Here is a 27,470-nt window from a genome sequence, read left to right on the forward strand (position 1 = left end):
TAACTCTCTCTGCACAAATGTTGTTGTGTTAACTCTCTCTGTATTACGGTTGTGTTAACTCTTCCTGTACTAAATTTGTGTTAACTCTACCTGTACCCAGAATTTGTTAAATATCTCTGTACTAATGTTGTGTTAACTCTCCCTACACTAAGGTTGTGCTAACTCTCCTTGTAGAAAGGTTGTGTTAACTCTCCCTGTATGAAGGTTGTTGTGTTAAGTCTCCCTGTACGAAGGTTGTTGTGCTATGTCTCACTGTTCAAAGGTTGTGTTAAGCCTCCCTGTACTAAGGTTGTGTTACCTCTCTCTGTGGTAACATTGTGTTAACTCTCCATGTACTAAAGTTGTTGTGTTAACTCTCTCTGTAGTAAGGTTGTGTATACTCTCCCTGTACTAAAGTTGTGTTAACTCTCCCTGTATGAAGCTCTTTGCCTTAATGCTCCCTGTACGAAGGTTGTTGTGTTAAGTCTCCCTGTAAAAATGTTGTGTTAACTCTCTCATTGCTTAGGCTGTGTTAACTCTGTCTGTGCTAAATTTGTGTTAACTCTTCATGTGCTAAGGTTATTATCCCTCTCTCTGTACTATGGTTGTTGTGTTAACTCTCCCTGTACAAAGGTTGTGTTAACTCTCCTGGTACTAATGTTGTTGTGTTACCTCTCCCTGTACTAAGGTTGTGTTAAGTTTCCCTGTACTAACATTGTTGTGTTATCTGTCCCTGTGGTAAGGTTATGTTAAGTCTCTCTGTACTAAGGTTGTGTTAACTCTCTCTTTGCTAAGGTTGTCTTAACTCTCCCTGTAGTAAGATTGTGTTAAGTCTCCCTGTACTAAGGTTGTGTTAACTGTCCGTGTACTAAGGTTGTATTAACCCTCCCTGCACTAAGGGTGTTGTGTTAACTCTCCCTATACTAAGGTTGTGTTAACTATCCCTGTAGTAAGGTTGTCTTAACTCTCCCTGTACTAATATTGTGTTAACTCTCCGTGTCCTAAGGTTGTCTTAACTCTCCCTGTACTAATATTGTGTTAACTCTCCCTATACTAAGGTTGTGTTAACTCTCCCTGTACTAAGGTTGTGTTAACTCTCCGTGTCCTAAGGTTGTCTTAACTCTCCCTGTACTAATATTGTGTTAACTCTCTCTATACTAAGGTTGTGTTAATTCTCCCTGTACTAAGGTTGTCTTAACTCTCCCTGTACTAATATTGTGTTAATTCTCTGTATACTAAGGTTGTGTTAACTCTCCCTGTACTAAGGTTGTCTTAACTCTCCCTGTACTAATATTGTGTTAACTCTCCCTATACTAAGGTTGTGTTAACTCTCCCTGTACTAAGGTTGTGTTAACTCTCCGTGTCCTAAGGTTGTCTTAACTCTCCCTGTACTAATATTGTGTTAACTCTCCCTATACTAAGGTTGTGTTAACTCTCCCTGTACTAAGGTTGTGTTAACTCTCCGTGTCCTAAGGTTGTCTTAACTCTCCCTGTACTAATATTGTGTTAGCTCTCCCTATACTAAGGTTGTGTTAACTCTCCGTGTCCTAAGGTTGTCTTAACTCTCCCTGTACTAATATTGTGTTAACTCTCTCTATACTAAGGTTGTGTTAACTCTCCCTGTACTAAGGTTGTCTTAACTCTCCCTGTACTAATATTGTGTTAATTCTCTGTATACTAAGGTTGTGTTAACTCTCCCTGTACTAAGGTTGTCTTAACTCTCCCTGTACTAATATTGTGTTAACTCTCCCTATACTAAGGTTGTGTTAACTCTCCCTGTACTAAGGTTGTGTTAACTCTCCCTGTACTAATATTGTGTTAACTCTCCCTGTACTAAGGTTGTGTTAACTCTCCCTGTACTAATATTGTGTTAACTCTCCCTATACTAAGGTTGTGTTAACTCTCCCTGTGCTAAGGTGTTTGTGTTAAGTCTCCCTGTATGAAGTTTGTGGGAACTCATCCTATGCGGCTTGGATTAGTTCTTCTTCCGTTAACGGTGCACCAACTCCTTCCCTGTGGCTGCGTCCAGCTTTACTCCATCCACACGGTATTAGCTCCTCTTTGGTGAAAGGTGTATTGACCGGTATTCTGATCATGTGGCACTAAGTCCTATTAGGACTCTGTTAGATCGTGTACTGAGCCTGTGTGACCTAGCCTATTTAGGTTTTATGAAGTCATTTGGTCGAGGTCGCGGTGAGTGCTAGTCTTTCAGGGTCATGGGAAGCACCGCTCCATCACGGTCTTTGGGGGTCGTGTTACGTATGATCGCATCACGGCCGCGTTCAGGGTCCGTCCACCGGGTCGTGTGGGGAACAGACGCCGGTCCCCAGACGTGGGACGCGCCCGCCACCCCTGGGACCACGAGTCACACGTTCAAGCCCCAGGAAACCAGCCCCTCGTTGCGGCTGTTTTCCGGCAGGATGCGCCTTCTCACTACCCGCGGGGCTCTCCCCGAGGCGTCCTTAACCCTTGGGGGCCGAAGACCGACTCCGGGGGGCCCTCGAGCCCACTCGGGGTGCAGGGGACGGCGTTCCGCTTCAACTCGCGGTGCCCAGCAGGCGCGTCAGGCATCCAGCACGTGCAACGACGACCGCGTTACGATCCCCGCGAGTCTGTGACCCGGGAGGGCCATGAACACATCCCCGTGTCTCAGGGACCCCCCCCCCCCCCGCAGGGCCCTCCAAGTCACGCACACGGTACCCCTGGCTTGGACCCCACTGGGTGCACACACACCTGCCCAGTCGTGCTCCCCCCGACCCTGCATCCCTGGCCATCTGTCTGCAAAAACCCTGGGACAAGCGCATCGTCTCCGGAGACGCGCCCACATGGGGGGAGGGCGTTCCTACCTTCTGCACCCACACCCCCCCCCCCTGCACGCGCACGTGCTCAGCGCCCGGACCCCAAGAGGTTTCCAGCAAAGCCTGTGGGCGTCCTGCCAGAGACCCCTCCCCTCGGCCCAGGTCCTCCTCTGGGCACAGGCTTGAGGCCGCTGGGGCTTGGAAATACCGCACCGAGGGGGCCCCTGGGGCGCTCAGTCGGTTGAGCGTGGGACTTGGGCTCAGCTCATGGTCTCACGATTCGCGGGTTCGAGCCTCGCGACCGGGTCTGTGCTGAGAGCTCAGAGCCTGGAGCTGCTTGGGATTCTGTGTCTCCCTCTCTCTCTGTCTCTTTCTATCTCTCTCTCAAGAATAAACATTAAAATAAATAAATAAATAAATCACAAAAAAATAAACCAGGAAAACACAAAACCCAAGTGTAACCGGCCTCTACTCTCCTACGGAAGGAAAATGCACGCAGCACAAGGCTCAGGCCTCACCGTCTTAAATGAAACGACTCAGGGGCGACCGGTACGTTCGCGGTGCTGTCCCATCCCACGCCACCCACCTCTGTCCGGGTCCAGAACATTCTCCCCCACCCCCGGGAAGGACAGCCCGTCCCCCTGAGCGGTCGCTGCCCAGCCCCCGCCCCAGGGCCTGGCAAAGCGCAGCCTGGTTCCCGTTTCTACGCATGTGCTCCTTCTGGATGTTTCGCAGAAATGCCACCATTTCTGCGAATGGGGGGGGGGGGGGGGGCGGGGTGTCTGTGTGTCCTGATCTCCCACGGGATCGTCCGAGCTCAGCCCCCAGCGGGGACGAGAGTGACGCGCGCTGCGCTGTGCACGGACCCCCAGACTCGCGTGTTCCAGCCGCGTCCCCCGCGTCCCGAGCGTGTTAACGGGGAGCCCTCTATGACCCCAATCACAGCCTGTCTCAACTATTTCCATCACCGCCCTTCAGGGAAGGCTCCCAGGCGCCCCGCCGGCCTCGCCTGTGTCCAGACACCCGCCGGTACCTCCGCGACCTCCCCGCCTCCCCCAGGAAGTCCCCCTTCCCATCCCATCAAGCTCTCAGTCCCCGCTGCCCACACGCAGCTCCCGCCCCCCGGGAGGCCAGGCAGGCGAGCTGGAATGTTCTCCGCACCCCATTCCTACCTGGGACAGCATGAAACCATTCGTGTACTCGGTCAGGAGCCGGAAGCCCTGTTCCTGCGGGGAGCTCATTTTGGGCCTCCGTCCAAACCCGGGTCCCCGGCCGTCCCAGCTGTGCGGAGTGTGGGTCTGTCAGCACGCTGGGGGCGGCCAGCCGCTCACTGCCGCTCCCAGGAGCTCCTTGCGGGAGGCCCCGGGTGAGCCCAGGCCGATCACCGCACAAAATCCCATTAGCCTTATTAAGGGGACGACCAGGCTTCAGGGTACTCGCGGCACTCGTGCTCAGTCCTTCTGTCCCTGCTGTGCACACAGCCCTAAACCAGCCTGCCCCCCTCACCTCCCTCCCCCACACCACCAGCTGTGGAAGTGACCCAAAACCAGTATGCTGCATAATCAGTAGCCTTGATGACGCATGTTATGCATTGACGAGGCTGCACGGTCCTTCACACGGGGAGGCAAGGGCTCTACTCAACCTTCTACGGCCGCCTGAACAAATGACCCCAAGCTCATCAGCCTAAAACCAAAGAAGCTGTCCTTCCCCAGCTCTGCACACAAGAAGTCAGATCCAGGAGGGGCAGGACCCCTGAGATCCAGGCAGGGCAGGGCCCCTGAGATCCAGGCAGGGCCACTGAGATCCAGGAGGGGCAGGGCCCCTGAGATCCAGGCAGGGCCACTGAGATCCAGGAGGAACAGGACCACTGAGATCCAGGAGGGGCAGGGCCACTGAGATTCAGGAGAGGCAGGACCACGGAGATCCAGGCAGGGCAGGGCCACTGAGATCCAGGGGGGGCAGGGCCACTGAGATCCAGGGGGGGCAGGGCCACTGAGATCCAGGCAGGGCTGGGCCCCTGAGATCCAGGAGGGGCAGGACCACTGAGATCCAGGGGGGGCAGGACCCCTGAGATCCAGGCAGGGCAGGGCCACTGAGACCCAGGCAGGGGAGGACCACGGAGATCCAGGAGGGGCAGGATCACTGAGATCCAGGTGGGGCAGGGCCACTGAGATCCAGGCAGGGCAGGACCAGTGAGATCCAGGCAGGGCAGGGTTGCTGAGATCCAGGCAGGGAAGGGCCACTGACATCCAGGCAGGGCAGGGCCACTGACATCCAGGAGGGGCAGGACCACTGAGATCCAGGCAGGGCAGGGCCCCTGAGATCCAGGCAGGGCCGGGCCTCTGAGATCCAGATGGGACAGAGCTGTGCTCCCTCCCGAGGCTCCAGAGGAGGGTCCTTCCGCCGCCTTCCAGCTTCTGGGGCTCCAGGCGCCCCTGGGCTCGTGGCCGCGTCCCTCCCGTCTCTGCCTCGGCGTCACGGGGCTTCTCCTCTGCGTGTGTGTCCCTCTTCTGTCTCTTACAAGGACACCTGCCGTCGGATTCAGGGCCCCCCTCATCCAGGATGAGCCCACCTCAGATGCTTCACCTGCTCACATCTGCAAACACCCTGTTTCCAAACGAGCCCCCATCCTGCGATTCCAGGTGTTAGGGCGTATCTTGGGGGGGGGGGGGGGTGGGCACCATGTAATGCACCGAGGACAGAGGATGGGCTCAGTTCCTTTAAGACAGGTGACACGGGGAGGGCGCTTCCAAGGCGGGGGGGGGGGGGGGGGGGGGTGGCGCACGCTGGGGCCTGGCTGTGGGGATCCCTCTCGCTCTCTCCCCCTCCCCCCGCCCTTGGGAGCTGGGTCCTCCTGGGACAAGTTAACGCCGGGGCAGGACGGGCCCCGGTGCCCAGCACTGCGGTCGTCAGCACCTACCAGGCCGGCGGGCGGGAGGCGGGGTCCAGGCTGCGCGCAAGACGGTTGTGCGCAAAGTTCACGTGAGCAAGGACGGGGGCAGGGAATGTGCACTAGGCTGAGGGCCGAGGAACAGAGAGGGCGCAGACACACAGCAGCCAGACCACACCGTGGTAGTGCTAGTTTGTTTTAATTATTGTATTTCATTTTATTTCATTTTGTTTTGTTTTATTTTATTTTATTTTGCTTTATTTTATTTTATTTTGTTTTATTTCATTTTATTTTATTTTGTTTTATTTTATTTTATTTTGCTTTATTTTATGTCTTATTTTATTTTATTTTATTTTGCTTTATTTTATTTTATGTCTTATTTTATTTTATTTTATTTTATTTTGCTTTATTTTATTTTATTTTATGTCTTATTTTATTTTATTTTGCTTTATTTTATTTTATTTTATGTCTTATTTTATTTTATTTTATTTTGCTTTATTTTATTTTATTTTGTTTTATTTTATTTTGCTTTATTTTGCTTTATTTTATTTTATTTTATGTCTTATTTTATTTTATTTTATTTTGCTTTATTTTATTTTATTTTGTTTTATTTTATTTTGTTTTATTTTGCTTTATTTTATTTTATTTTATTTTATGTCTTATTTTATTTTGTTTTATTTTGCTTTATTTTATTTTATTTTATGTCTTATTTTATTTTGTTTTATTTTGCTTTATTTTATTTTATTTTATGTCTTATTTTATTTTATTTTATTTTGCTTTATTTTATTTTATTTTATGTGTTATTTTATTTTATTTTATTTTATTTTGCTTTATTTTATTTTATTTTGTTTTGTTTGTATCTTCCTTGACGTCCTCGCAGCGCATTTTATTCTGTTGCTTTCACTGAACGCAATCTCCGCGGGACGCGATGCCAGTGTTCCCAGCGTCCGGACGCCGCCCCCCGTTCCCCGTGTAACCTGAGTGTCCACCGTGTGTCCCCACGTCCCCCGGGGGCCGAACTGCATCCGTGCGCTGGCGCCCGGCAGGTGCAGGGGCCTATGAGCATCATCCTGTCTCCTGCGTCCACACCGCATCCTGGGAGATGACGTGGTGTCGTCTCTACTGCTCTGCGCACAGCCGCCCTGCTGCGCCCCCGTCCGGTGGGGTCCCCGCTGCTGGGCTTCTCCTCCTCGCAGGCTGTGAGTCAGGCCTTCAAGGTCTCCGAAGAAACGCCCCGCTTTTCCGATGCAGACGACGCGGAGCAGACCGACCTGCCATCACACGTTCTGATTCATGGGTCGCTTCAGTGTCCAACTTCGGCTCAGGTCATGATCTCACGGTTTGTGGGTTCGAGCCCCGCGTCGGGCTCTGTGCTGACGGCTCAGACACTGGAGCCTGCTTGGGATTCTTTGTGTCTCTCTCTCTCTCTCTCTCTGCCCCTCCCCTGCTCATGCTCTGTCTCTCTCGGTCTCAAAAATAAATAAACGTTAAAAAAAATTAAAATAAAAAAAGATCACATATCTAGGGGCGCCTGGGGGGCTCAGTCGCTTAAGCCCCAACTTCAGCTCAGGTCATGATCTCATGGTTCGTGAGTTCAAGCCCGGCATTGGGCTCTGTGCTGATGGCTCAGACTGTGGAGCCTGCTTGGGATTCTTTGTGTCTCTCTCTCTCTCTCTCTGCCCCTCCCCTGCTCATGCTCTGTCTCTCTCGGTCTCAAAAATAAATAAACGTTAAAAAAAATTAACATAAAAAAAGATCACATATCTAGGGGCGCCTGGGGGGCTCAGTCGCTTAAGCCCCAACTTCAGCTCAGGTCATGATCTCATGGTTCGTGAGTTCAAGCCCCGCATTGGGCTCTGTGCTGATGGCCCAGACTGTGGAGCCCGCTTCGGATTCTGTGTCTCCCCCTTTCTCTGCCCCTCCCCCGCCCTCGCTCTGTCTCTCTCTCTCTCAAAAACGAATACACATTAAAAAGAGAAGTTAAAAAAGATCACGTATGTACATTCATTCTCATGAACTCATGTTTAGCTTGTGTCTGTCCCGCCTCTTTGTGCACAGAACCAGCAGGTGCGACAGTGAAGGGCCCTCTGCAGGGTGGGGGCCACTCAGGACCGACACAAGGAGCAGCCACGGCTCACATTTGCTTGATTGAAGTGCAGGCTCAGCCCCTCGGAGGGGACGCCCCATCCCCAGCAGGTACAATCCCCCCGGATCTCCCGTTAAGATGATTACTTTACTAATGAGATTGAGGGCTGAGAAGGCACCAGATCCTAAGGAGAAAAGCTCAAGGTCGGTGCTCAAAGTCGGCCCCTTCGGAAGCAGAGTCTCGGACACGACTAAGCAAAGGACTCGAACCACAGAGCTGCTGGAAACGCCGTTCGCACGTGGCCGGTCATCGGGACAACGTCCATGCTGGGCAACTAACACCAACGGTCCGTGCTTCTGGCCAGAAAGACACGCCATACGGACGAGAGAATTCCCACCGCGCAAGCTGGAGACAGAACGGCATGTGCATGGACAGGAGTTCTTTAAAATGGACCGAGGTTTGAGCCCCGCGTCGGGCTCTGTGCTGACGGCTCAGAACCTGGAGCCTGTTTCGGATTCTGTGTCTCCCTCTCTCTCTGCCCCTCCCCTATTCGCGCTCTGTCTCTTTCTCTCTCAAAAATAAATGAACGTTTAAAAAAAAAAAAAAAACAGACCCAGGTAATGGGTTTCTTTTGGGGGAGGGACAAAAATGTTCTCAAGTTCACTGGGGGTGACACTCACACACGACTATACCCCAAGATGCTGGATTGTACAATTCAAAGAGGCAGGTACGGGTGCCAAGGCCCTGGGGCAGAGCATGTGTGACCTGTTCAGAGAAGAGCTAAACAACAGAGGTAGGTGCAAAGGCCCTGGGGTCGCAGCGTGTAACCTGTTCAGAGAAGAACGGAGGCAGGTACAAAGGTCCTGGGGCAGTGCATGTGTGACCTGTTCAGAGAAGAGCTAAAGAACAGAGGTAGGTGCAAAGGCCCTGGGGTCGCATTGTGTGTGACCCATTCAGAGAAGAGCAAAGGGGCAGGGGCAGGTGCAAAGGCCCTGGGACAAGAACATGTGCAACTTGGTCAGAGAACAGCAAAGAGGAAGGGGCAGGTGCTAAGGCCCCGGAGCAGCAGCATGTGTGAGCTGTTCAGAGAAAGGAAAAGAACAGAGGCAGTTGCAAAGCCACTGGGGGCAGCCGTATGTGTGACCTGTTCAGAGACAGCAAAGAACACAGACAGGTGCAAAGGTCCTGGGGCAGTGCATGTGTGACCGACCCATTCAGAGAAGAGCCAAGGGACAGGGGCAGGTGCAAAGGCCCTGGGACAGAAGCGTGTGTGACATGCTCAGAGAACAACAAAGGAGCATGAACAGGTGCAAAGGTCCTGGGGCAGTGCATGTGTGACCGACCCATTCAGAGAAGAGCCAAGGGACAGGGGCAGGTGCAAAGGCCCTGGGACAGAAGCGTGTGTGACATGCTCAGAGAACAACAAAGGAGCATGAGCAGGTGCAAAGGCCCTGGGGCAGTGCCGTGTGTGACCTCCTCAGAGAAGAGCAAAAGAACATGGGTAGGTGCAAAGGCCCTGGGGCCGCAGCGAGTGTGTGAGCTGTTCGGGCAAGACCAAAACAGCATGGACAGGCGCCAAAGCCCTGTGGCAGCAGCGTGTGTGGTCTGTTGAGAGAAGGGCAAGGAACCAGCAGGAGTGCAGGGGGGAGTGAGCAGAGTAGGGAGAGGGGGTGGCGGGTGGAGAGGCCCCAGGCCTGCGGGGCTGAGACGCCAGGTGTACTGTTGCCAGCGGAGACCTCCTTGCCACGCCCCCTCCCGGGATGGTGCTCTCGGCCCCCTCCTCGCCCGCCGCGCCCCCCCCCCCCCCCCGGCCCCCCGACGGGATGCGACCGCACAGGTGCTGAGCAGGTGCCAGCCGGCGTGGACCACGTGTGGAGCGCCGCGCGCGCACGTTCGCGCGCACACCCGGGTCCGGAAGGGTCCGCGTCCTCAAGGGTCCGCGTGGCGCACACGGAGCCTGGCTGCGGGCGTCACGGGCGGGGCTCCTGCGGGGAAAGACGGCGCCCGCGGCCCTGCCTTGTGCGGAGCGAGGGGCCGAGCGTGGGCCAAGGGGCGAGGCCAGGCGCGCGGGGCGCGGAGAGGTCACCCCAGGCGTGCGCCCGCCTCAACAACTCGGCGTCAGCCGGTGCCTGGGCTGCGGCGGCGGGAACAGTAATGGCCCAGGCGAGGCCGGGCGCTTGCGAACGACGGACGCGTGCTTGTCGTGGTCCTGGGGCCTGCGCGTCCCACATCCAGAGGCGCGCGGACCCCGGGGTCTGGTGAGGACCTGCTTCCTGATTCGCGAATGACCGCCCAACCCGCTCGCTGGCGCCGTGGAGGGGCCAGGGGGCTGTCTGGCGTCTCCCAGGGACGCCAATCCTGTTCACGGGGGCTGCGCCCTCGTGCGCTAACCCCCTACCCAAGGCCCCACCTCCTAACACCACCAGCTTCAGGGTCAGGATCCACATACGAGTCTCGGGGGCGACAGAGACACACAGCCGGGCACCGGCGCCCTGGTGGGGGGAGCGGAGGGGTGATGCGAGCCTGGGGGGCCGTGCCAGCCCGTGCTGCAGGGAGGGGGTGTGCGCAGGGAGGCGGCTGCGGGGAGGCGTCTACACTGCGCAGGATGCGGGTGGCCGCCTGCTTGCACCGCAAGCCGGGGGGAGGGGCTGCTGGCACGGGTCCTGGAGCAGGAAGTGTACGCATGCGCAGTGGGGGAGGGGGGGGGGGCACCCTGGCATCCACCGTACTTCCCCAGCCCCGTGGGGAGCAAGGAGAGGTGAGCGAGGGGGCGGAGGGGCGGGCGGTGAAGCCGCACACCTGGGGCGGGAACACGGTGCACCCTGGGGCGCCGGCATCCGGGCCTCCAGGGACCCTCCTGACCGAGGGCCTCTCTGCGCCCCCAGACCCGCCGGCGGGAGCCGGCCCCGTGACCTCACCCCGACGCTGTCCCCGTGCACCTGCAGGGCTGAAACCAGACCCCCGTCCTGGACACCGTTGCACACGTTCCCTCCCCCCCCCCCCCCCCCCCCGAAGTTCATTTATTTTCAGAGTGTGAGCAGGGGAGGAGGAGAAAGAGAACCCCAAACAGGCCTCCGTGCGGTCAGCGCACGGCCTGATGTGGGTCTGGATCCTGGACAGATCATGACCTGAGCCCACAGCAAGAGTCTGACGCCCAAGCCACTGAGACACGCAGGCGCCCCCACCTTCCCACACTTATGTTCTCTAACGTGTTCCCCAAAATGCAGACGGTGCGTTTCTGGGCAGACACTGGACATTTCTAACAAATTTTGCCTGCGGTGTTCAGGATGGGCCCCAGACGCCCCTGTGACCCAGTGCCCTTGGGTCTAGAGAACATGTCTGCTCTGTTCCTCCATCAGGGTGCAGCCAAGGAGAAACAGGGCCCCCAACAGTCACCTCAGAGTATAAATCCGGGGGGGGGGGGCAGGGGGGGAGAGTTGTTCCAACGGCTTTAGATCGGGTGACACAGGGCACGTGAGGTACAGGGGACTTTCTCGGCAAAAGGGTGGACACATGCCGAGGTCCCAATTGCAGACGTGGGGACATCGGCGGCCCAGTGCTCGGGGAGAACCTCAGCGTCAGAAACCGGGACGAACTAGTATCTCCCTTTGTCGCCCCCGCCCCCCCGGGGTGGAGAGTCGGCCAATTCACTTGTGTCAAAGTTCAGCCAGGTAGAACCACAACAGATCAGGGGGCGGTTTTGAGTTCCCCACAATGAGATCATGATGCCGCTCACTTAGAAAAAGGCTTGGGGCAAAATGCTATAAAGGACAGACAGACACAGAGACAGAGAGAGGGACAAGCGGACCCCCAACCTCGCCTCCCAAGTGTGTGGGAAAATGCTTGCGGGGTTGAAATATCCCGGTGATTCAGGACACATTGTCTATTCACAGCCCCCACTGTCTGCAAAACAGTCGCCTCGGCACGAAGGGAGAAACCCAGGTTCCGGCGCAAGGATAAAACCTCATCAGTGACAAGCATGTTTCAACCGATCTGCACTCCCGCCGATGACCCCTTGTCGGCTGCTAAAATACCCGCAGGAAACAGTTCTTAGGATGTAACTGCAGTACGTGAGAAAATCCCACCCTCACTCCTGAAGAGAACACGAGCGCCAAGTCCAAAGTGAACCGAGACGGTGTCCTTCACATCATCCCCACTTATCACTGGCCACCCCACTCTCCCCGTGGAATACACGTTAGGGAAAGCGGTTCAAAGCCAGGCACTCTGGTTCCGGATCCACATTCATCATCGTGTTGCTCTGGGGTCTCCAGAAGAATCTGCTGCATGACAAAAAACTCCCCTGGCCTTCATCCCTGTCGAGTGCACAACGTGGCCGAAAGGACGCACTCGTGTGTCGAGCCACAACCCTTTTTCTAACACCCTTTGATATTGTGTGTGTGTGTGTGTGTGTGGCTAAGACTCCATCGTAAACCATAATGGACACCTCTTCCTGACAGATTTGTTTCTTCCCCGTTTCGCACCAGATATTTCTGAACAAGAAAAATTACCAGAAGACTAAAGAAGGGTATGCCCCATGACCGAGGAGTCAGTCCTCCCCAGAAAGGCCCATCCTTAACGCATACGCAACCAATAACACAGAGTCAAAACACAAAAGGCAAAAACTAACAGGACACCAAGGAGAAACTGCTGCGTATACTATTATGGCTGGAGACGTCAACACCGCCGCTTTCAGGAACAGATGGATCCAGCAGGCACAGGAACAGTGAGGCTGGCCTGGACCGCACTGTGAGCGCTCCACCTTCCTCGTAGCTCGGGATAGCATCAGTGGGTGGGGTATTCAAAACTCAGATTCCTCAGTGGCTTCCCCAGCGATACGCCCTTTGCTGTAGGTCTGGTGCTGGCATTCTCCAGCTTCCTAGGGCCCTCCCCGCACCCCATCCACATACATAGCCCACGCTCTGTGATGGCCACACACACCCGTTGCACCTACCCTGGCCTCTCCCCTGAACCCCTTGCCCACGCGACGTTGACACCTGTTGCCACAAGTCCCCTCCTCACCCCTGCTCTCTGCACCACTGTGTCACCGTACCCCCAAATTAAAGCCCGCCTCCCTCTCCTTTTCTGCCTCCACTTCCCGTTGCTGAACACACCGCCTCTGTTCCCATCACACAGACCTCTGCCCGGAGCACATCGCTCAGGGAGACCCACCTCACTGAAATCACGCAGAGACCTCCCCATGACCTCAGAGACTTCCCCACACCCGGTCCCAGGACATTGCCAAGAGCACAGACCGGACACACGCTCGGTGCTGGGCTACAGGGACCCCGACAGGACTCTTGAGGGGAATTTCCAATCACTGGGCATCTGGGCACATCTCGCACCCCTCGCCCCAGCAGGTGAGGGACGAAAAGCCCTGCAGACGAGGAGATGTGCGGGTCGACTGTGTCCCTCGGGGTCAGGGAAGGTGCAGCGAGCTGGGGCGGAAGAGGAACGCCCCCAGCCACACACGTGCTGACAAGCGCTGCCTGTGAATTAAAGACGGACGGATGGTCGGACGAACGGGTGGAGGGCCTTTTGGGGTCTGGAGTCCCAGCAGGGCCACGGACGCCTTCCCACCTGTTACAACTGGAGGTGAGGAAAGAACCACCTTTACTTTGCGTCATTTGTAAAACGGGCTGGTAGCTGTGACCCGAGGGCTTGAGCGGATTTGCTAAGCTTGTACCCCGTGAAAAGATCGAATGCTGCCTAGGACTCCGGATTCTCCGTCCACACGGTTATTTTACGATAACAGCCCCCCGGCGAGATGCGTGGTTGACCTCGGCCAGAGTGATTTCTATCCTTTACGAATCTGCTCCACTGGGCTCCCCGTTCGGTACCGCAGACCAAAAGGCTCAAACGGAACAAAACAAGGATGCAAAACACGAGTTCATTGGAAAAAAATTTTATTTCACAAAAAATGCAAACTGGAATAAACACCATCTTCCCTCACGCAAACATTACAGCTGCTTTTAAGTATCTCTCGCGCTTCACCTGGGGAAGCAAATGATTATAAAATTTAACAAGTGTGTAGCCTTAAATCTGTTTGAAACGTTCCAAGTAAAAATAATTTAGCAAAACAGCTTCTTAAAAAAACCACACACGCTAATTCTTGAGGAGGAACCAAAGCTTTTGACCCATCTTCTTTTTTTTCCTTCCGGCTTCGTCACCAGTTTGCGACGCGAAAGTGTGTGAGGCGAGGAAGAGCGCGGGACGGCACGTGGCGACTTGCCCCCCTTCAGGACCCGCCCGCCTGCACGCGGCCGCCAGGCACCGGCCGGACCCCCGGGTTCTGCCGGCGCACCCCCCAAGCGCGCCTCCCGAGCAGCTGAAATTGCGAAGGAAAACCCGCGAAACCACCACCGGGGCAAGGCGCTCTCCAGTTCTCGGGGCCCTGGGGGGGCGGGGGGGGGCCTGGCCGTGCATCCTCCGCAGTTTGTCCCCAGCGACGGGCCACGGGCCTCGCGTGCAGTCGCTGCCCGCGCGGGAGTCACCGAGCGGGACAGAAAAGGCGCGGCGGCTGCGCACTGGTCGCCGCCGCCGCCGCCGGCCGGCGCGCTCTCCCTGATTGCGAGGGACGTGGTGAAGTTAAAGCTATCAGATGAACAGTTTCCGGGGAAAACTAAAGCTGGCGAGCGAGGCCCAGGCCGCCGCCGCCGCCGCCGCCGCCGCCCGCGGGACACCGGAAGCGCGGGGTCCAGCCGCCCGGGAGGCCCCCGGGGCCGTGCGCTCCGCGGCGGCTCCCCGGTCCCGGTCTTCGCGGGATGGGGGTGGGGGGGGAGTGGGGCGAGGAGGGGGGGGGGGGGGCGGGACGGCCTGCATTACCTGTTCCAGGTGCTGCGGTGCCGGCCGGGCGACCCTGAGCGCGAGCGGTCGCGGTCCCCGCGGCGGTGGCGGCTGCGCTTGCGCCCCGAGCCGCCCCTGCGGTCCCGGCTGCGCTCCCGGCGGCTGGAGCGCTCTCTGCTGTGGGACCGGCGCGCGCGGGCGCGCTCGGGGCTGGCGCTGCGCCGCGGGGGGCTGTCGTCCGGGCGCGCGTGCTTGCGGTGGCGCCGCCGCTCCTTCCGCGGGGTCCGCGCGTCGTCGCGGCTGCCCGCCCGCCGCGGCCGGCTGCGCTCCCGCTGGTGCCTGTCGTCGTCCCCGCGGCCCCCGCTGGCCCGGCCGCGGCCCCCGCTCGGCTCGCGGTTGCACTTGTCTTGCTCGGAGCGCGCGTCCTTCCTGGGCGCGCTCTGCTCACAGGCGGCGGCGGCGGCGGCGGCGGCGGCGGGCACGGCCTTGGGCTGCTGGTTGTTGTCGGGGATGCAGGCGAGGACGCCGGGGCAGCGCTTGTCCGGGGAGCCGTCGTCCGCCGCGCCGCGCCGCGCGCCCGGGCCTTCGCGGCAGGGCGCGCCCTCGGCCAGGCTGCCGTTGACGCCGCGGGGCGCGCCGTCGGCGTCCGGGCGCGGCGGCGTCTGCCTCGGGGCGCCGGGGGCCGGCGGGGCCCCCGGGGGGTGCAGGGCGGCGGCGGCGCCCGCGCAGCCGGCCGACACCGTGTGCAGGATGTCCAGCACGGGCTGCAGCAGGTCCGCGTGCGCCACGCCCAGCTCGTCGCGCGCCGGCGGCTCGTCCGGCTTCCTGCTCAGCAGGATGGTGAGCAGCCGCTCGCGCAGCTCCCTCTCGCGGCGCTGCAGCCCCAGCGCGCGCTCCTTCTCCTCCTCCACGCGCCGCAGCTCGGCCTCCTGCAGCCGCCGCCGCTCCTCCAGCCGCTGCAGCCGCAGCGCCTCCTCGCGGTGCTCCTGCTCCTGCAGCTTCACGGCCTGCGGCACAAAGGGGAAGGCGCGCGTGGGGGCTCCGCACCCGCCTGCTGGCACCGAGGCCCGGGGTGGGGTACCGGGCGCGCGGTCCGGCCGCGGTGCACCCCCCCGCGCCCCCCACCCCGGGCGACAAGCACGCGGCCCGGGGCGGGGCGGGGCGGGGCGGGCGGGGCGTGGCCCCGGCCCGCCGGGAGGTCGCCCGCGGTCACCCGCGACGGGGAGCGGAGATGACGGGGCGCACATCCGCCATCCGCCGCCGCGGCCGCTTGGGCGAGCGTCTTCAATATTCACCATGAACCAAGAGCGGAGCTGGCCCGTCTCAGCGCGCCTGCCAGTCTCCTTCCCGGGGACTTATCCCAACTGTAATTAGACAACAGGTTACGGGGTCGCCCCGCGCCCGACTCCACGGGGACACGCAGCCTGGCCGAGCACAAGGAGGGCCCGCCGAGGTCCGCACGTGTCCCCCGCCCCCGCCTCTCGCGGGGGCTTCTGGCCCGGCCTCTGGGAGGAGCGGGAGGAAGGAGGCGGCGCGAAGGCGCTCCTCTTGCGCTGCGCTGGCTGTCAGATCCGCGGCTGCGAGGACGGACGTGGCCCAGCCCGGCTCTGCGGTCCGCCCTGAGCTCCCCGGGGACGCCATGGCGCTGCTCTCCATCGCCAAGATCAGCCCGCACCGCCCCGTCCTGTCGCCCTGCCCACTGGCCTTTGGGGTCACAGCAGAGCGCCTCCTGTCCCAAGGGCCCTGGCCGCTGGCCCGTGGGGTCAAGGCAAGGCCCCTTGTCCCATCGCCCTGGCCGCTGGCCCGTGGGATCACAGCAGAGCGCCCCCTGTCCCGTCTCCGTCACCACTGCCTGTGGGGTCACAGCAAGGCCCCTTGTCCCGGCGCCCTGGTCGCTGGCCTGTGGGGTCACAGCAAGGCCACTTGTCCCGTCACCCTAGCCATTGCCTATGGGGTCACAGCAAGGTCCCTTGTCCCCTCACCCCGGCCGCTGGCCTGTGGGTATCACAGCAGACCCCATCCTGTCGCCCTGGCCACTGGCCTGTGGGGTCACAGCAGAGCCCCCTGTCCCGTCACCCTGGCCGCTGGCCTGTGGGGTCACAGCAGAGCCCCCTGTCCCCAAGGTCCCGGCTGCTGGCCCGTGGGGTCACAGCAGAGCCGCCTGTCCCATCGACCTGGCCGCTGGCCCGTGGGGTCACAGCAGAGCCCCCTGTCCTGTTGCCCTGGACGTTGCCTGTGGGGTCACAGCAGAGACCCATCCTGTTGCCCCACCCACTGGCCCGTGGGGTCACAGCAGAGCCGCCTGTCCCATCGACCTGGCCGCTGGCCCGTGGGGTCACAGCAGAGCCCCCTGGCCTGTTGCCCTGGACGTTGCCTGTGGGGTCACAGCAGAGACCCATCCTGTTGCCCCACCCACTGGCCCGTGGGGTCACAGCAGAGCCGCCTGTCCCATCGACCTGGCCACTGGCCCGTGGGGTCACAGCAAGGACCCTTGACCCGTCGCCCCAGCTGCTGGCCCATGGGGTCACAGCAGAGCCGGCTGTTCCGTCGCCCGGGACGTTGCCTGTGGGGTCACAGCAGCGCCCCCTGTCCCGAGGGGCCCCGGGGGCTGGGAGACCCTCCTCGAGCTCGGTCGCGCCCTCCCTCTGGGGGACCCGGCGAGCCTGTGCCCCAGCGCCCGGGCGGTGTGCCCGCGGTTGCGCCCGAAGTGCTCCGCGCCCCGTGAGCCTGGAGCGCGCGTTCTGGCGCCCGCGACGAGGCCGGGAGGCCGGCAAGTAGCAGCCGGGGGCGCGGCCGGCGTATTGAGACCCGCGGGGAGGCGCCCTGGCGCGGCCCCCCCCCCCCCCGCCCCCGCCCCCGCCCCCTCCCCCGGGCTGCAGGCCCAGGACGCGCGCGCGCCCGCCCCCGCGCGCCCCCGCGCGCCCCGCCTACCTTGGCCCTGCTCAGCAGCTCGGCCACCAGGCGGATGGACTGCAGGTTCCGCTGCGCCAGCAGCAGCTTCCGCTCCTCCAGCCGGATCTTCTCGTGCAGCTTCCGCTGCTCCTCCGCCTGCTGCTTCTCCAGCTTCTTCTGCTGGCGGCGCAGCTCGCGGTCCCGCTGCTTCTGCTCCCGGCGCCGCACCTTCTCCTCCCGCTTCCGCTCCCGCTCCAGCTCCTCCAGCTCCTTCTGCTTCCTGCACGACAAGCGCGCGGCACCGCTCAGCACGACGGACCGCGTGCCCCGGCTCTGCGCGCGGGGGCGCCGGCGGGGAGGCGGCGGGGGGGCGGGGGGCGGGGGGCGGGCGCGACACCCGCTGTTCCAACGCGCGTCCGCACGCGGGCCGCGGCGGGACCCGAGGATCCGCGCAGGAGGCCCCCGGAGCCTCCGGAGGGCAGGTCTCGCTGGGGAACCGGACGCCGTGAAGGACGCGACCGATGGGCGGGCCTCGCGACACGGAACCTGCTTCTCAACGACACACGGCAGCTGGGGGAGAGGCCGGCGCGCCGAGGACCCCCCCCCCCCCCCCCCGCCGCCGCCGCAGCGGCAGGCAGGGCCACCCCCGGGACCCCTGGCACGCGGCAGTGCTCACACACAGAAACGGGCACGTACCGCAGGGAGAACGGCCGCCCACGCCACGGACGAATAGAGGCCAGACGGGAGCCTCGTGTGCGCCTGCGTGCTGCCCGGAGGGCCCGCCGCGCGCACACCCCCGTGCTGATGAGTGGGACCCGCCGCGCGCGACACCCGCGTCCTGGCCCAGAGGACACCGCGGCGCACAGACAACATGCTCGCTCACTGCACACAGCCTTCCACCCAGAAACAACTGCTCAGCGCACGACTGATACTCAGAGGTGCTGGCAGGGTGCACAAAGCCCCATCACCGGGGCTCCAGAGAGGCTGTGGGAGTCCCTACACTGAACGGAGGACCCGTGAGCAAAGCCACGCGGAAGGTTCTGGAAGCACCAAGCTACGGGAAAGACCACACACAACAGACGATGCACCTACGAACCCCTTTGCTCCAGAGTCTGGAAAAGGCAAACTCGCTATGACAAAAAACCCAGCACGGGGAATACCAGGCTGTGACCCCCAGGATCCCGTGAGTCCTGGGCTGTGACCCCCGCTGGGGATCCGGTGAGCCCTGGGCTGTGACCCCCCCTTGGGGATCGGGTGAGCCCTGGGCTGTGACCCCCCCTGGGGATCCGGTGAGCCCTGGGCTGTGACCCGCGGGGATCGGGTGAGCCCTGGGCTGTGACCCCCCCTGGGGATCCGGTGAGCCCTGGGCTGTGACCCCCCCTGGGGATCCGGTGAGCCCTGGGCTGTGACCCCCCCTGGGGATCCGGTGAGCCCTGGGCTGTGACCCCCCCTGGGGATCCGGTGAGCCCTGGGCTATGACCCCCAGAATCAGGGGGTCCCTGAGGGAGCGGACCTGCTGACGGAGTATAAGGAACTCCTGTGACGTCACCAGAGAAAAAGCACCTGGAGACGACTGCTTCCCTTTCCAGCAAGCCCACGGGCCGCCCAGCAGCTTAGGTCATCTGTGCTCGGCCAGGGGCGGGGGGGTCCCCACCAAGAGACCCCAAAGGTAAGCAGGAGACCCCGGGCCAGGTCGGAAAGAGCCCCGGGTGAACCACCCTCACGTGCACCTTGATGGTAGCGTGAGTCCAACCCCAAGGAACACGGTAGGAAAAGTCCCAGCTGCCCTGGGCAGGACGAGACGCAGAGCGCGAGACCGCCAGGAGCCCAGGGGGGACACGCCCAGGCCGCGGAAGGGCAAGGCCAGTCCTGGGCACTCCAGACGTGCAGACGTGCAACCCAGCGAACAGGGCCCGGGGATCAGGACGCACGTAGGTCCCCAGCCCCCTCACGACCCAGAAGGAAGCTGGGGCCTCACACTGGGACGTGGGAACAGACCCAGGGCCACAGCTCCCACAGAGGGAGGTGTACCAGGGCTCCCTAGCACCCGTGTCCAGGCCCCACAGGTCGGGACCCAGCTCAGCTTCCGTCCAGGCCACACAGGTCAGGCCCCAGCTCACCAACTGTCCAGGCCCCACAGGTCAGGATGCACAACACCGGCCGTCCAGGCCCCACAGCTCGGGGCCCAGCTCACCATCCGTGCACGCCCCACAGGTCAGGAAACACAACACCAGCCGTCCAGGCCCCACAGGTCAGGATCCACAACACCAGCCGTCCAGGCCCCACAGGTCGGGGCCCAGCTCAGCATCCGTCCAGGCCCCACAGGTCAGAACCCACCACATCGCCGGTCTTAACCCCCGGCACAAAGAGTGAACCAAACCACGTGTCTGGGCCCCACGAGGTCCGAGGCCCCGTGCTCCCCACCTCCCAAGACAGGACGCAGCATCCAAGCTCCAGTCCTGCGTGGAAGCCAACCGGCCACGTGCACGCGCACCCGGGACCGAGAACAGCGGCCGGGCTCCCCCGGGGGCAGCCTGCACACGCAGGCCGGGGAAGCACCCTCTGTGGGAACCGCGCGGCCCCCTCCCCAGCTAGCACCTCGCGTCCAAGCGTCAGCGACCACAGAGGAGGCACCGCCCACTGTCCGGGATCCCTCGGTCCTCCCCGCCTCTGGCCCAGCACACGGGGCAGCTCGTGCTGAGGGCCACGTGCCCACTTCCTCCCACGGACATGGTCCAAGACCGGCCTCTTGAAACTTCCCAGTATTTCGTGGGACGCGACAGGCGAGCGTGTGCGAGGGCAGGTGTGCAAAGGAGGCACGCTGGCCAGGGTAGGCGTGTGTGCGAGGAGAGGCACACGAGGGCAGGTGAGGGCAGCGCCTGTGCGACAAGTGTGTACGTGAGGGCAGGCGGGGGCGCGAGGGGAGGCACACGAGGGGGCAGGTGAGGGCACGCTGGAGGGGACGCGTGGGCACAAAGGCAGGCGCCTGCGAGTGACGGCCCGGGGGCTCGGGGAGCAGCGGTCGCAGGCTCGCGGGTAGTGACAGGGCCGGAGCGCACCCGGCCCCGCTGCCCCGCACGCCGCGCAGCGCCTGACGAAGCCTCCCGCCTCTGCCGCCCCAGAGCCGCTGCCTGGGGAGCCTGTTTCTCTGGGAGCCCCCCCCCCGCCCACATCCCGCAGGTGGGGCCCTGCAGCACCGCGAGGCGGCCGGCACGCACCCCCCCCCCCCCCCTCGGCGGCCCCAGACCCCAGCCCCGCCCGCCGCGTCTCCCGGTGCGCGTCAGGCCGTCCCCGGGCCAGCAGACCGACTGTCCTCGGGGCGGGCGCGGAGCTGGGCCAGGACTCTCGCGCCCGGTCGGGGCTTGAGTCCGCTGCCGAAAGGAGGTGCGGACACGCCTTCCTCCGCGTCAGGAGGAAGGTCAGAACACGGCCCGCACGCGGCCGCAGGGGAGACGCCGAGCGCTCGCGACGCAGAGACGATCTCCGCTGGTAACGGGCGAACCCAGCAGGCCCGACGCATCTAAGCTGCGCACTCGCCGAAGGCGGAAAACGCGCCTGCGAAACCCACGCAGCTGGGGAGACAGGCCACAGACCGGACTGGGCCAGCATCTCGCGCACAGCGGCTGTGCGCGGAGGACGTGTGCACACCTGCACGCACACACCTGCACACAGACTCCCGCACACGTGCACACACGCGCGTGAACGGCCAGGCGCGCGCGCGCTCGAGCCCGCGCCCGCACCCGGAAGCGCGTGCCCGGGCGCGCGCGCGCGAGCAGGCAGGCCCCGCGGGCGCGCACGTACCTTTCTTCCGCCCTCTGCCTCTCCTCGGCCTCCTTCTCTCTGCGCTTCTGCTCCTCCCTCTGCTGCTCCAGCTCCTGCAGCTTTTGCCTCTCGAGCTGCCGTTTCTTAATGGAGGCGTCGCTCAGGTGCTTGGTGGAGTCGAAGGAAACCTGCGGGGGAGGGCGGCACGGAGCACGGTTCGCCACGAGCGGCCGCGGGCCTCAGCTGACGGCGGCCGGCTCGGCCGCGCCGCACGCAGCGCGCTCGCTCCGCGGAGCCCTGCCGGGGAGCGAGCGCGGGTCTCGGCCGCCGCGTGGGGCCGGGAGCCCGCGGACGCCCCCGACGGCACACGCTGCCTTCGTGGCCGGGGACTGAGCTTCCCGACGGCGCACGCTGCCTTCGTGGCCGGGGACTGAGCTTCCCGACGGCGCACGCTGCCTTCGTGGCCGGGGACTGAGCTTCCCGACGGCGCACGCTGCCTTCGTGGCCGGGGACTGAGCTTCCCGACGGCGCACGCTGCCTTCGTGGCCGGGGACTGAGCTTCCCGACGGCGCACGCTGCCTTCGTGGCCGGGGACTGAGCTTCCCGACGGCGCACGCTGCCTTCGTGGCCGGGGACTGAGCTTCCCGACGGCGCACGCTGCCTTCGTGGCCGGGGACTGAGCTTCCCGACGGCGCACGCTCCCTTCGTGGCCGGGGACTGAGCTTCCCGACGGCGCACGCTCCCTTCGTGGCCGGGGACTGAGCTTCCCGACGGCGCACGCTCCCTTCGTGGCCGGGGACTGAGCTTCCCGACGGCGCACGCTGCCTTCGTGGCCGGGGACTGAGCTTCCCGACGGCGCACGCTGCCTTCGTGGCCGGGGACTGAGCTTCCCGACGGCGCACGCTGCCTTCGTGGCCGGGGACTGAGCTTCCCGACGGCGCACGCTCCCTTCGTGGCCGGGGACTGAGCTTCCCGGCGAAGCCGCAACCTGACCCGGACGTGACCCGGCCTCAGCGATGACGTCCCCCCGTGACGACGGGCGGTCTCGCAGCGTGCCGGCGGGATCCCACCGCGCGCTCTGACCGAGGCCGCCACGGCGCGTCTGCCTCCGCTAACGAGGACGGCCAGCGCTCACAGGGGCACGCGGCCCCCGGGTCGTCCAGGAGGCCGGCGAGGCCGACCCCAGTGCGAGGTGGCGGCGGGACAGGGGACCCTAGGCCCCGGGTGACGGGGACGCTGGGGAGGCCCGCGGCCCCGCTGGGGCGCGGTTTCGGGGTGCTTCGGCGGCGAGGGTCTCCGCCTGTCACCCCGTCCCCCACACGGAAATGCTCTCACATCCGCGTCCGGATGCGGCTGTGTCCAAGGCCGAGTGCGTGTGGCCGCGGGTTTCGCCTGCACCTGCGCTGGCCGGGCGTGCGGCCGCCCTGCCGGAGAGCCAGCTGCGTGCGTGCGTGTGTGCGTGCGCGCGGCCGCGAGACAGGCCCCCGGGGGCCGGCGCGCGGGGCGGGGCGGGGCGGGCGCTCACCTTGATGTTGCAGGCCACGGCCTTGCCGTCCTCGCCCTTGTACATGAGCTTCATGCCGCGCAGGGCGCTCATGGCCTGGATGAAGCCCACGTACTCGCGGTACTGCACGTACGCCTCGAAGTTGAGGTGGCCCCCGAAACTGAAGGTGTGGAAGTTGCGGCCGGTCATCTCCTCGCGGTAGGGGTCCAGCATGGGGATGTCCACGTTGCGGATCGCCCCGAACTTCTCGAACACCTTGACCAGCACCTCCTCGCTGGGCTTCTCGGAGCCCGAGTCCTTGAGCGCGAACCACTTGCAGGGCAGGCCCTCCAGGTGGATGGTGTCGGGCCGCTCGCCGGGCAGCGTCTCGTTCATGTCCTTGGCGTCGCGGAAGAAGGAGTCCCAGTCGTGGCGCGTGGGGAAGTCGATCCTGAACTCGGCCGCGCGCACCTTGAGGATGTCGGAGAAGCCGCTGAGCTTGATGGTCTTGCCGTCCAGGCAGGCCAGGAAGGCCTTGACCAGGCTGCGGTTCTCCACCTCGCCCTCGAAGCGGATGAAGTCCATGGTGCTCTTGGAGATGCGCAGCGTGGAGAACTGGTGGTGCTGCACCATGGCCTTCAGCCTCTCCATCACCTCCCAGTTGGAGATGGACTTGCCCGGCTGCTTCAGCTGCGGCAGCGCCACGCTGATGGTCATCTTGGTGATGGGCTTCAGGTACAGGCCGTACGGGGGGCACAGCTCCACCGCCTCAGACGTGTCGTGCACTATGGTGGCCGCGGCCATAGCCGGGCGCTGGGGCCTGAAACACACACACACACACACACGGCGGCGGTCAGGGCCGGGGTCGGGGCGAGGGTCCGCGCTGTCCTCGGGCCGCCAGGGGACAAACGAGTCTGCGTTTGTCTCATCAAAAGGCGCGGCCGCCTGAGACGAGGTTCTGTCTCCTCGAACCGAAGGGAACAGAAAACGGGGGTGAGACACCATCGGAAGAGCCTAGCGGCCAAGCGGCGGCGGGCGCCCAGCCGCAGCCAGCCTGCAGGAGCGGGTCTCCCAGGGCCGCCGGGCGTCGAGTGGGCGGGGACAGCTGCCACCCCCACCGCAGCGGGCGGGCGCGCGCACGCACGCACGCACGCACGCACGGCCCGGAACCGTCCCGCGCGCGCCCCTGCGGCTGCAGGCAGGACAGGACAGCGCAGGGCAGGGTGGGGCAGGGCTCCCGACTCCCTCCGGCAGCGTGGATGGAGGATGGGGCCCCCCAGGAACAGGAAGGAAGTTTCTGGCCGAGACAAGATCGGAAGCGTCAGCTTCAGTGACTCTGGGACTGGCGCGGTGTCCTGCTTGCCCGAGGCCGAGCGACAAGCGCAGGGCCCCTCCCCGAGCCAGCAGCCCCCAGGGCGCACCTGTCCTCCCCCGCCTTCTCCGGGCAACACTTCCCCACTGGGCGGACCGGGGTTGGGGGGGGGGGGGGGGCTCTTCCCCCACCGGAAAGCCAGGCTCCGCCACAGGAACCCAAACAATACAGGTGCCTGCTCCCGCCCCCACCCACGGGCGGCTCCCTCCGAGGCTTGTGGCGAGGCCCTGAGGCCCGGCCCGGGGAGCGGCCCCCACTCGGGCGGGTGCTGGGACAAGGCACAGTCCGGGGCACGGGTGACAGGCTCTGGCCTTGGCTGCGACCCAACACCTGCCCCAGGACACCAAGGGCCACACAGGGCAGCACCCCCACCCCGGTCGCCTGCTACCCACCTCCCCTGGGTCCCCGCCCCGTCACCCCTCCACAACCCCACCCCCTGTGACGTCACTCCCCCCCCCCCCCCCAGCTGCCCGACCCCAAGCTCTGGCGTCCACTGAACATTACCCTGCGGACCCCGGCCCCGCAACGCCCCAGGACAAGCCCATCCCCCCACCCCTGGGCCATGGCCTCCAGGCCACACCGGCTGCCCCAGGACCCTTGGCCTCTCCACCGCGCTCAGTCTCCCCAGCACTGCCCAGTCCTTCGCCTTCACAGGCCCCCGCCCCCAGTGCCCGCCTCATATCCCTGCTGCCCCCACCCCTGCCCCCAGCCCCCACAGCCCTGAGACCCCCACCCACTGGAGCTCCCAGCCCCCATCCCTGGCACACTCTGTCCCCCTCCCCTGCCACCGGCCCCAGAGACCCGCACACCAGGACCACCGCTGCCCTGGACCCTGCAGACCTGGGTCCCCAGCAGACCCCGGCTCCAGGAGCCCCTGAGACCCGGAGTCCCCAGCTCCACAGACGCCAGCATCACCCCCCCTCCAGCCCCTTCCCCGAGACCCAGGGCTTCCCAGGCTTCAGCCCCCCCCCCCCCCACCCCCCACCCGCGGCCTCGAGCCCCAGGGCATCCCTCACCCTCTCTCAAACCCTGGACTCCACGGCCTTCATCCCCTTCCCCAGTTGCCGGGGACCCCCGCAGACCCCGAACCACCGGCCCTCGCAGACCTCAATCCACCCAGAGGCAGCGACCCTCAGAGACCCCGAACCCCTACAGTTCCAGAGCCCCTAAAGCCCCCAGTCCTCACAGACCCGGACTCCCAAAGACCCCGTGACGCTGGCCCTCGCAGACCCCGGAGCCCCCGTCCCCCCAGAGCCCACGTCCCCTCAGAGCCCCCATCCCTCACAGACCCCTTCCCCCAGGGGCCCCCAACCCTCGCAGACCCCGGACCCCAGAGACCCCGTCCCTCCAGAGCCCCTGGCCCTGGCAGACCCCGGAGCACCCGTCCCCCCAGCCCTCGCAGACCTGGTCCCCCCGACCCTCGTGAACCCCGGACCCCAAAGACCCCGTGACCCTGGCCCTCGAAGACCCCGGAGCCCCCGTCCCCCTAGAGCCCTCAGCTATCATAGACCCCGGTCCCGCGAGGCCCCCGGCCCTCACAGACCCTGGACCCCCCAAGACCACGTCCACCAAAGCACCCAGCCCTCACAGACCTCAATCCACCCAGAGGCTGAGACCCTTAGAGACCTCAGACCCCCAGAGTCCCCGAGCCCCTAAGTCCCCAGCCCTCACAGACCCGGACCCCCAAAGACCCCGTCCCCCCAGAGACCCTACCCTCGCAGACCGCAGACACCCATCCCCCCAGAGCCCCTGGCCCTCGCAGACCCCGGACCCCCTGTCCCCCCAAAGCACCCGGCCCTCACAGACCTCAATCCACTAAGAGGCTGAGACCCTCGGAGAGCCCAGACCCCCAGAGTCCCCGAGCCCCAAAGGCCCCCAGCCCTCACAGACCAGGACACCCAAAGACCCCGTCCCCCCAGAACCCCTGGCCCTCTCAGACCCCGTCCCCCCGGAGCCCCCGGCTCTCGCAGACCCTGGACCCCAGAAGCCCCCAGCCCTCCGGAGCCCCCGGCCCTCGCAGACCCCGGAGCCCCGGAGCCCCCGTCCCCCCAAAGCACCCGGCCCTCAAGACCCCGGAACCCCGGAGTCCCCGTCCCCTCAGAGCCACCGAACTTCGCAGACCCCAGACCCCCCAATCCCCCAACCCTCGCAGACCCCGGACCCCCTGTCCCCCCAAAGCACCCAGCCCTCAAAAACCTCAATCCACTAAGAGGCAGAGACCCAGACCCCCAGAGTCCCCGAGCCCCTAAAGTCCCCAGCCCTCACAGACCCGGACCCCCAAAGACCCCGTCCCCCAGAGGCCCCGGCCCTCGCAGACCCCAGACACCCATCCCCCCAGAGCCCCTGGCCCTCGCAGACCCTGGACCCCCTATCCCCCCAAAGCACCCGGCCCTCAAAGACCTCAATCCACTAAGAGGCAGAGACCCAGACCCCCAGAGTCCCCGAGCCCCTAAAGTCCCCAGCCCTCACAGACCCGGACCCCCAAAGACCCCGTCCCCCCAGAGCCCCTACCCTCGCAGACCCCAGAAACCTCGACCCTCGCAGACCCCAGACGCCCCATCCCCCCAGAGCCCCTGGCCCTCGCAGACCCGGACCCCCCGTCCCCCCGGAGCCCCCGGCTCTCGCAGACCCTGGACCCCCGAAGCCCCCAGCCCTCCGGAGCCCCCGGCCCTCGCAGACCCCGGAGCCCTGGAGCCCCCGGCCCCCCAAAGCACCCGGCCCTCAAGACCCCGGAACCCCGGAGTCCGCGTCCCCCCGAGCCCCCGACCCTCGCAGACCCCGGACCCCCAGGGCCCCCGGCCCTCACAGACCCCGTCCCCCCAGAGCCCCCGACCCCCACAGACCCCGGCCCTCCGGAGCCCCCGGCCCTCGCAGACCCCGGAGCCCTGGAGCCCCCGGCCCTCACAGACCCCGTCTCCCCAGAGCCCCCGACCCTCGCAGACCCCGTCCCCCCAGAGCCCCCGGCCCTCGCAGACCCCGGACCCCCGGACCCCGAAGACCACGGCCCGCCGGACCCCCCCGGCCCGGTTCGCGGAAGAGGGTGGTCGCACGTCGTCGCTTACCGGCGCGGGGCTCCGCTTGCGCCCCCGGCCGCCGCCGCCCAGGCCCGAGCTCACCGCCGTCCCCCGACGACCCCGGCAGCCGCGGCCTCTCTGCCCGGCGCCGCCACCGTCCGCCGGAGGCGCCCCAGACGCCACCCGCCGTCGCCGCCGCCCGCCCGCCCCTGTGACGCATTTCCGCTTCCGGCGCTCGTGCCCGCGGAAGCGGCCGCGCGGCAGCTCCCCGTTACGCCGGCCGGCCCTGGCCCCGCCCCTTGGGGCGGGACTTCCGGGAGGCCCCGGGTGAGGGCGGGCCGGCCCTGGCTTGGCACTGCGCGTGCGCGGCTGAGCCAGTACGCTCCGCGCCCCCCGCCCCCCCCCCTCCAG

General features: G+C 63.8%; 1 protein-coding gene across 1 annotated transcript; it reads right to left on the reverse strand.

Annotated features, from left to right (window-relative positions):
- Positions 1–13,639: 13,639 nt before the first annotated feature.
- LOC145714968 (A-kinase anchor protein 17A-like) lies at positions 13,640–27,269 on the reverse strand. The gene is made up of 5 exons (XM_081794539.1): positions 27,108–27,269; positions 22,716–23,493; positions 21,230–21,378; positions 17,468–17,708; positions 13,640–15,543 (listed from the first exon to the last, which is right to left on the reverse strand). The coding sequence occupies exons 2-5, from the start codon at positions 23,475–23,477 to the stop codon at positions 14,572–14,574; spliced, it is 2,124 nt and encodes a 707-aa protein (XP_081650665.1). The 5' UTR covers positions 23,478–23,493; positions 27,108–27,269; the 3' UTR covers positions 13,640–14,571.
- Between the last annotated feature and the right edge of the window lie 201 nt (positions 27,270–27,470).

The sequence above is a fragment of the Panthera onca genome, chromosome Y (genome assembly GCF_046562875.1).
Source record: "Panthera onca isolate mPanOnc1 chromosome Y, mPanOnc1 haplotype 2, whole genome shotgun sequence".
Taxonomy (NCBI): domain Eukaryota; kingdom Metazoa; phylum Chordata; class Mammalia; order Carnivora; family Felidae; genus Panthera; species Panthera onca.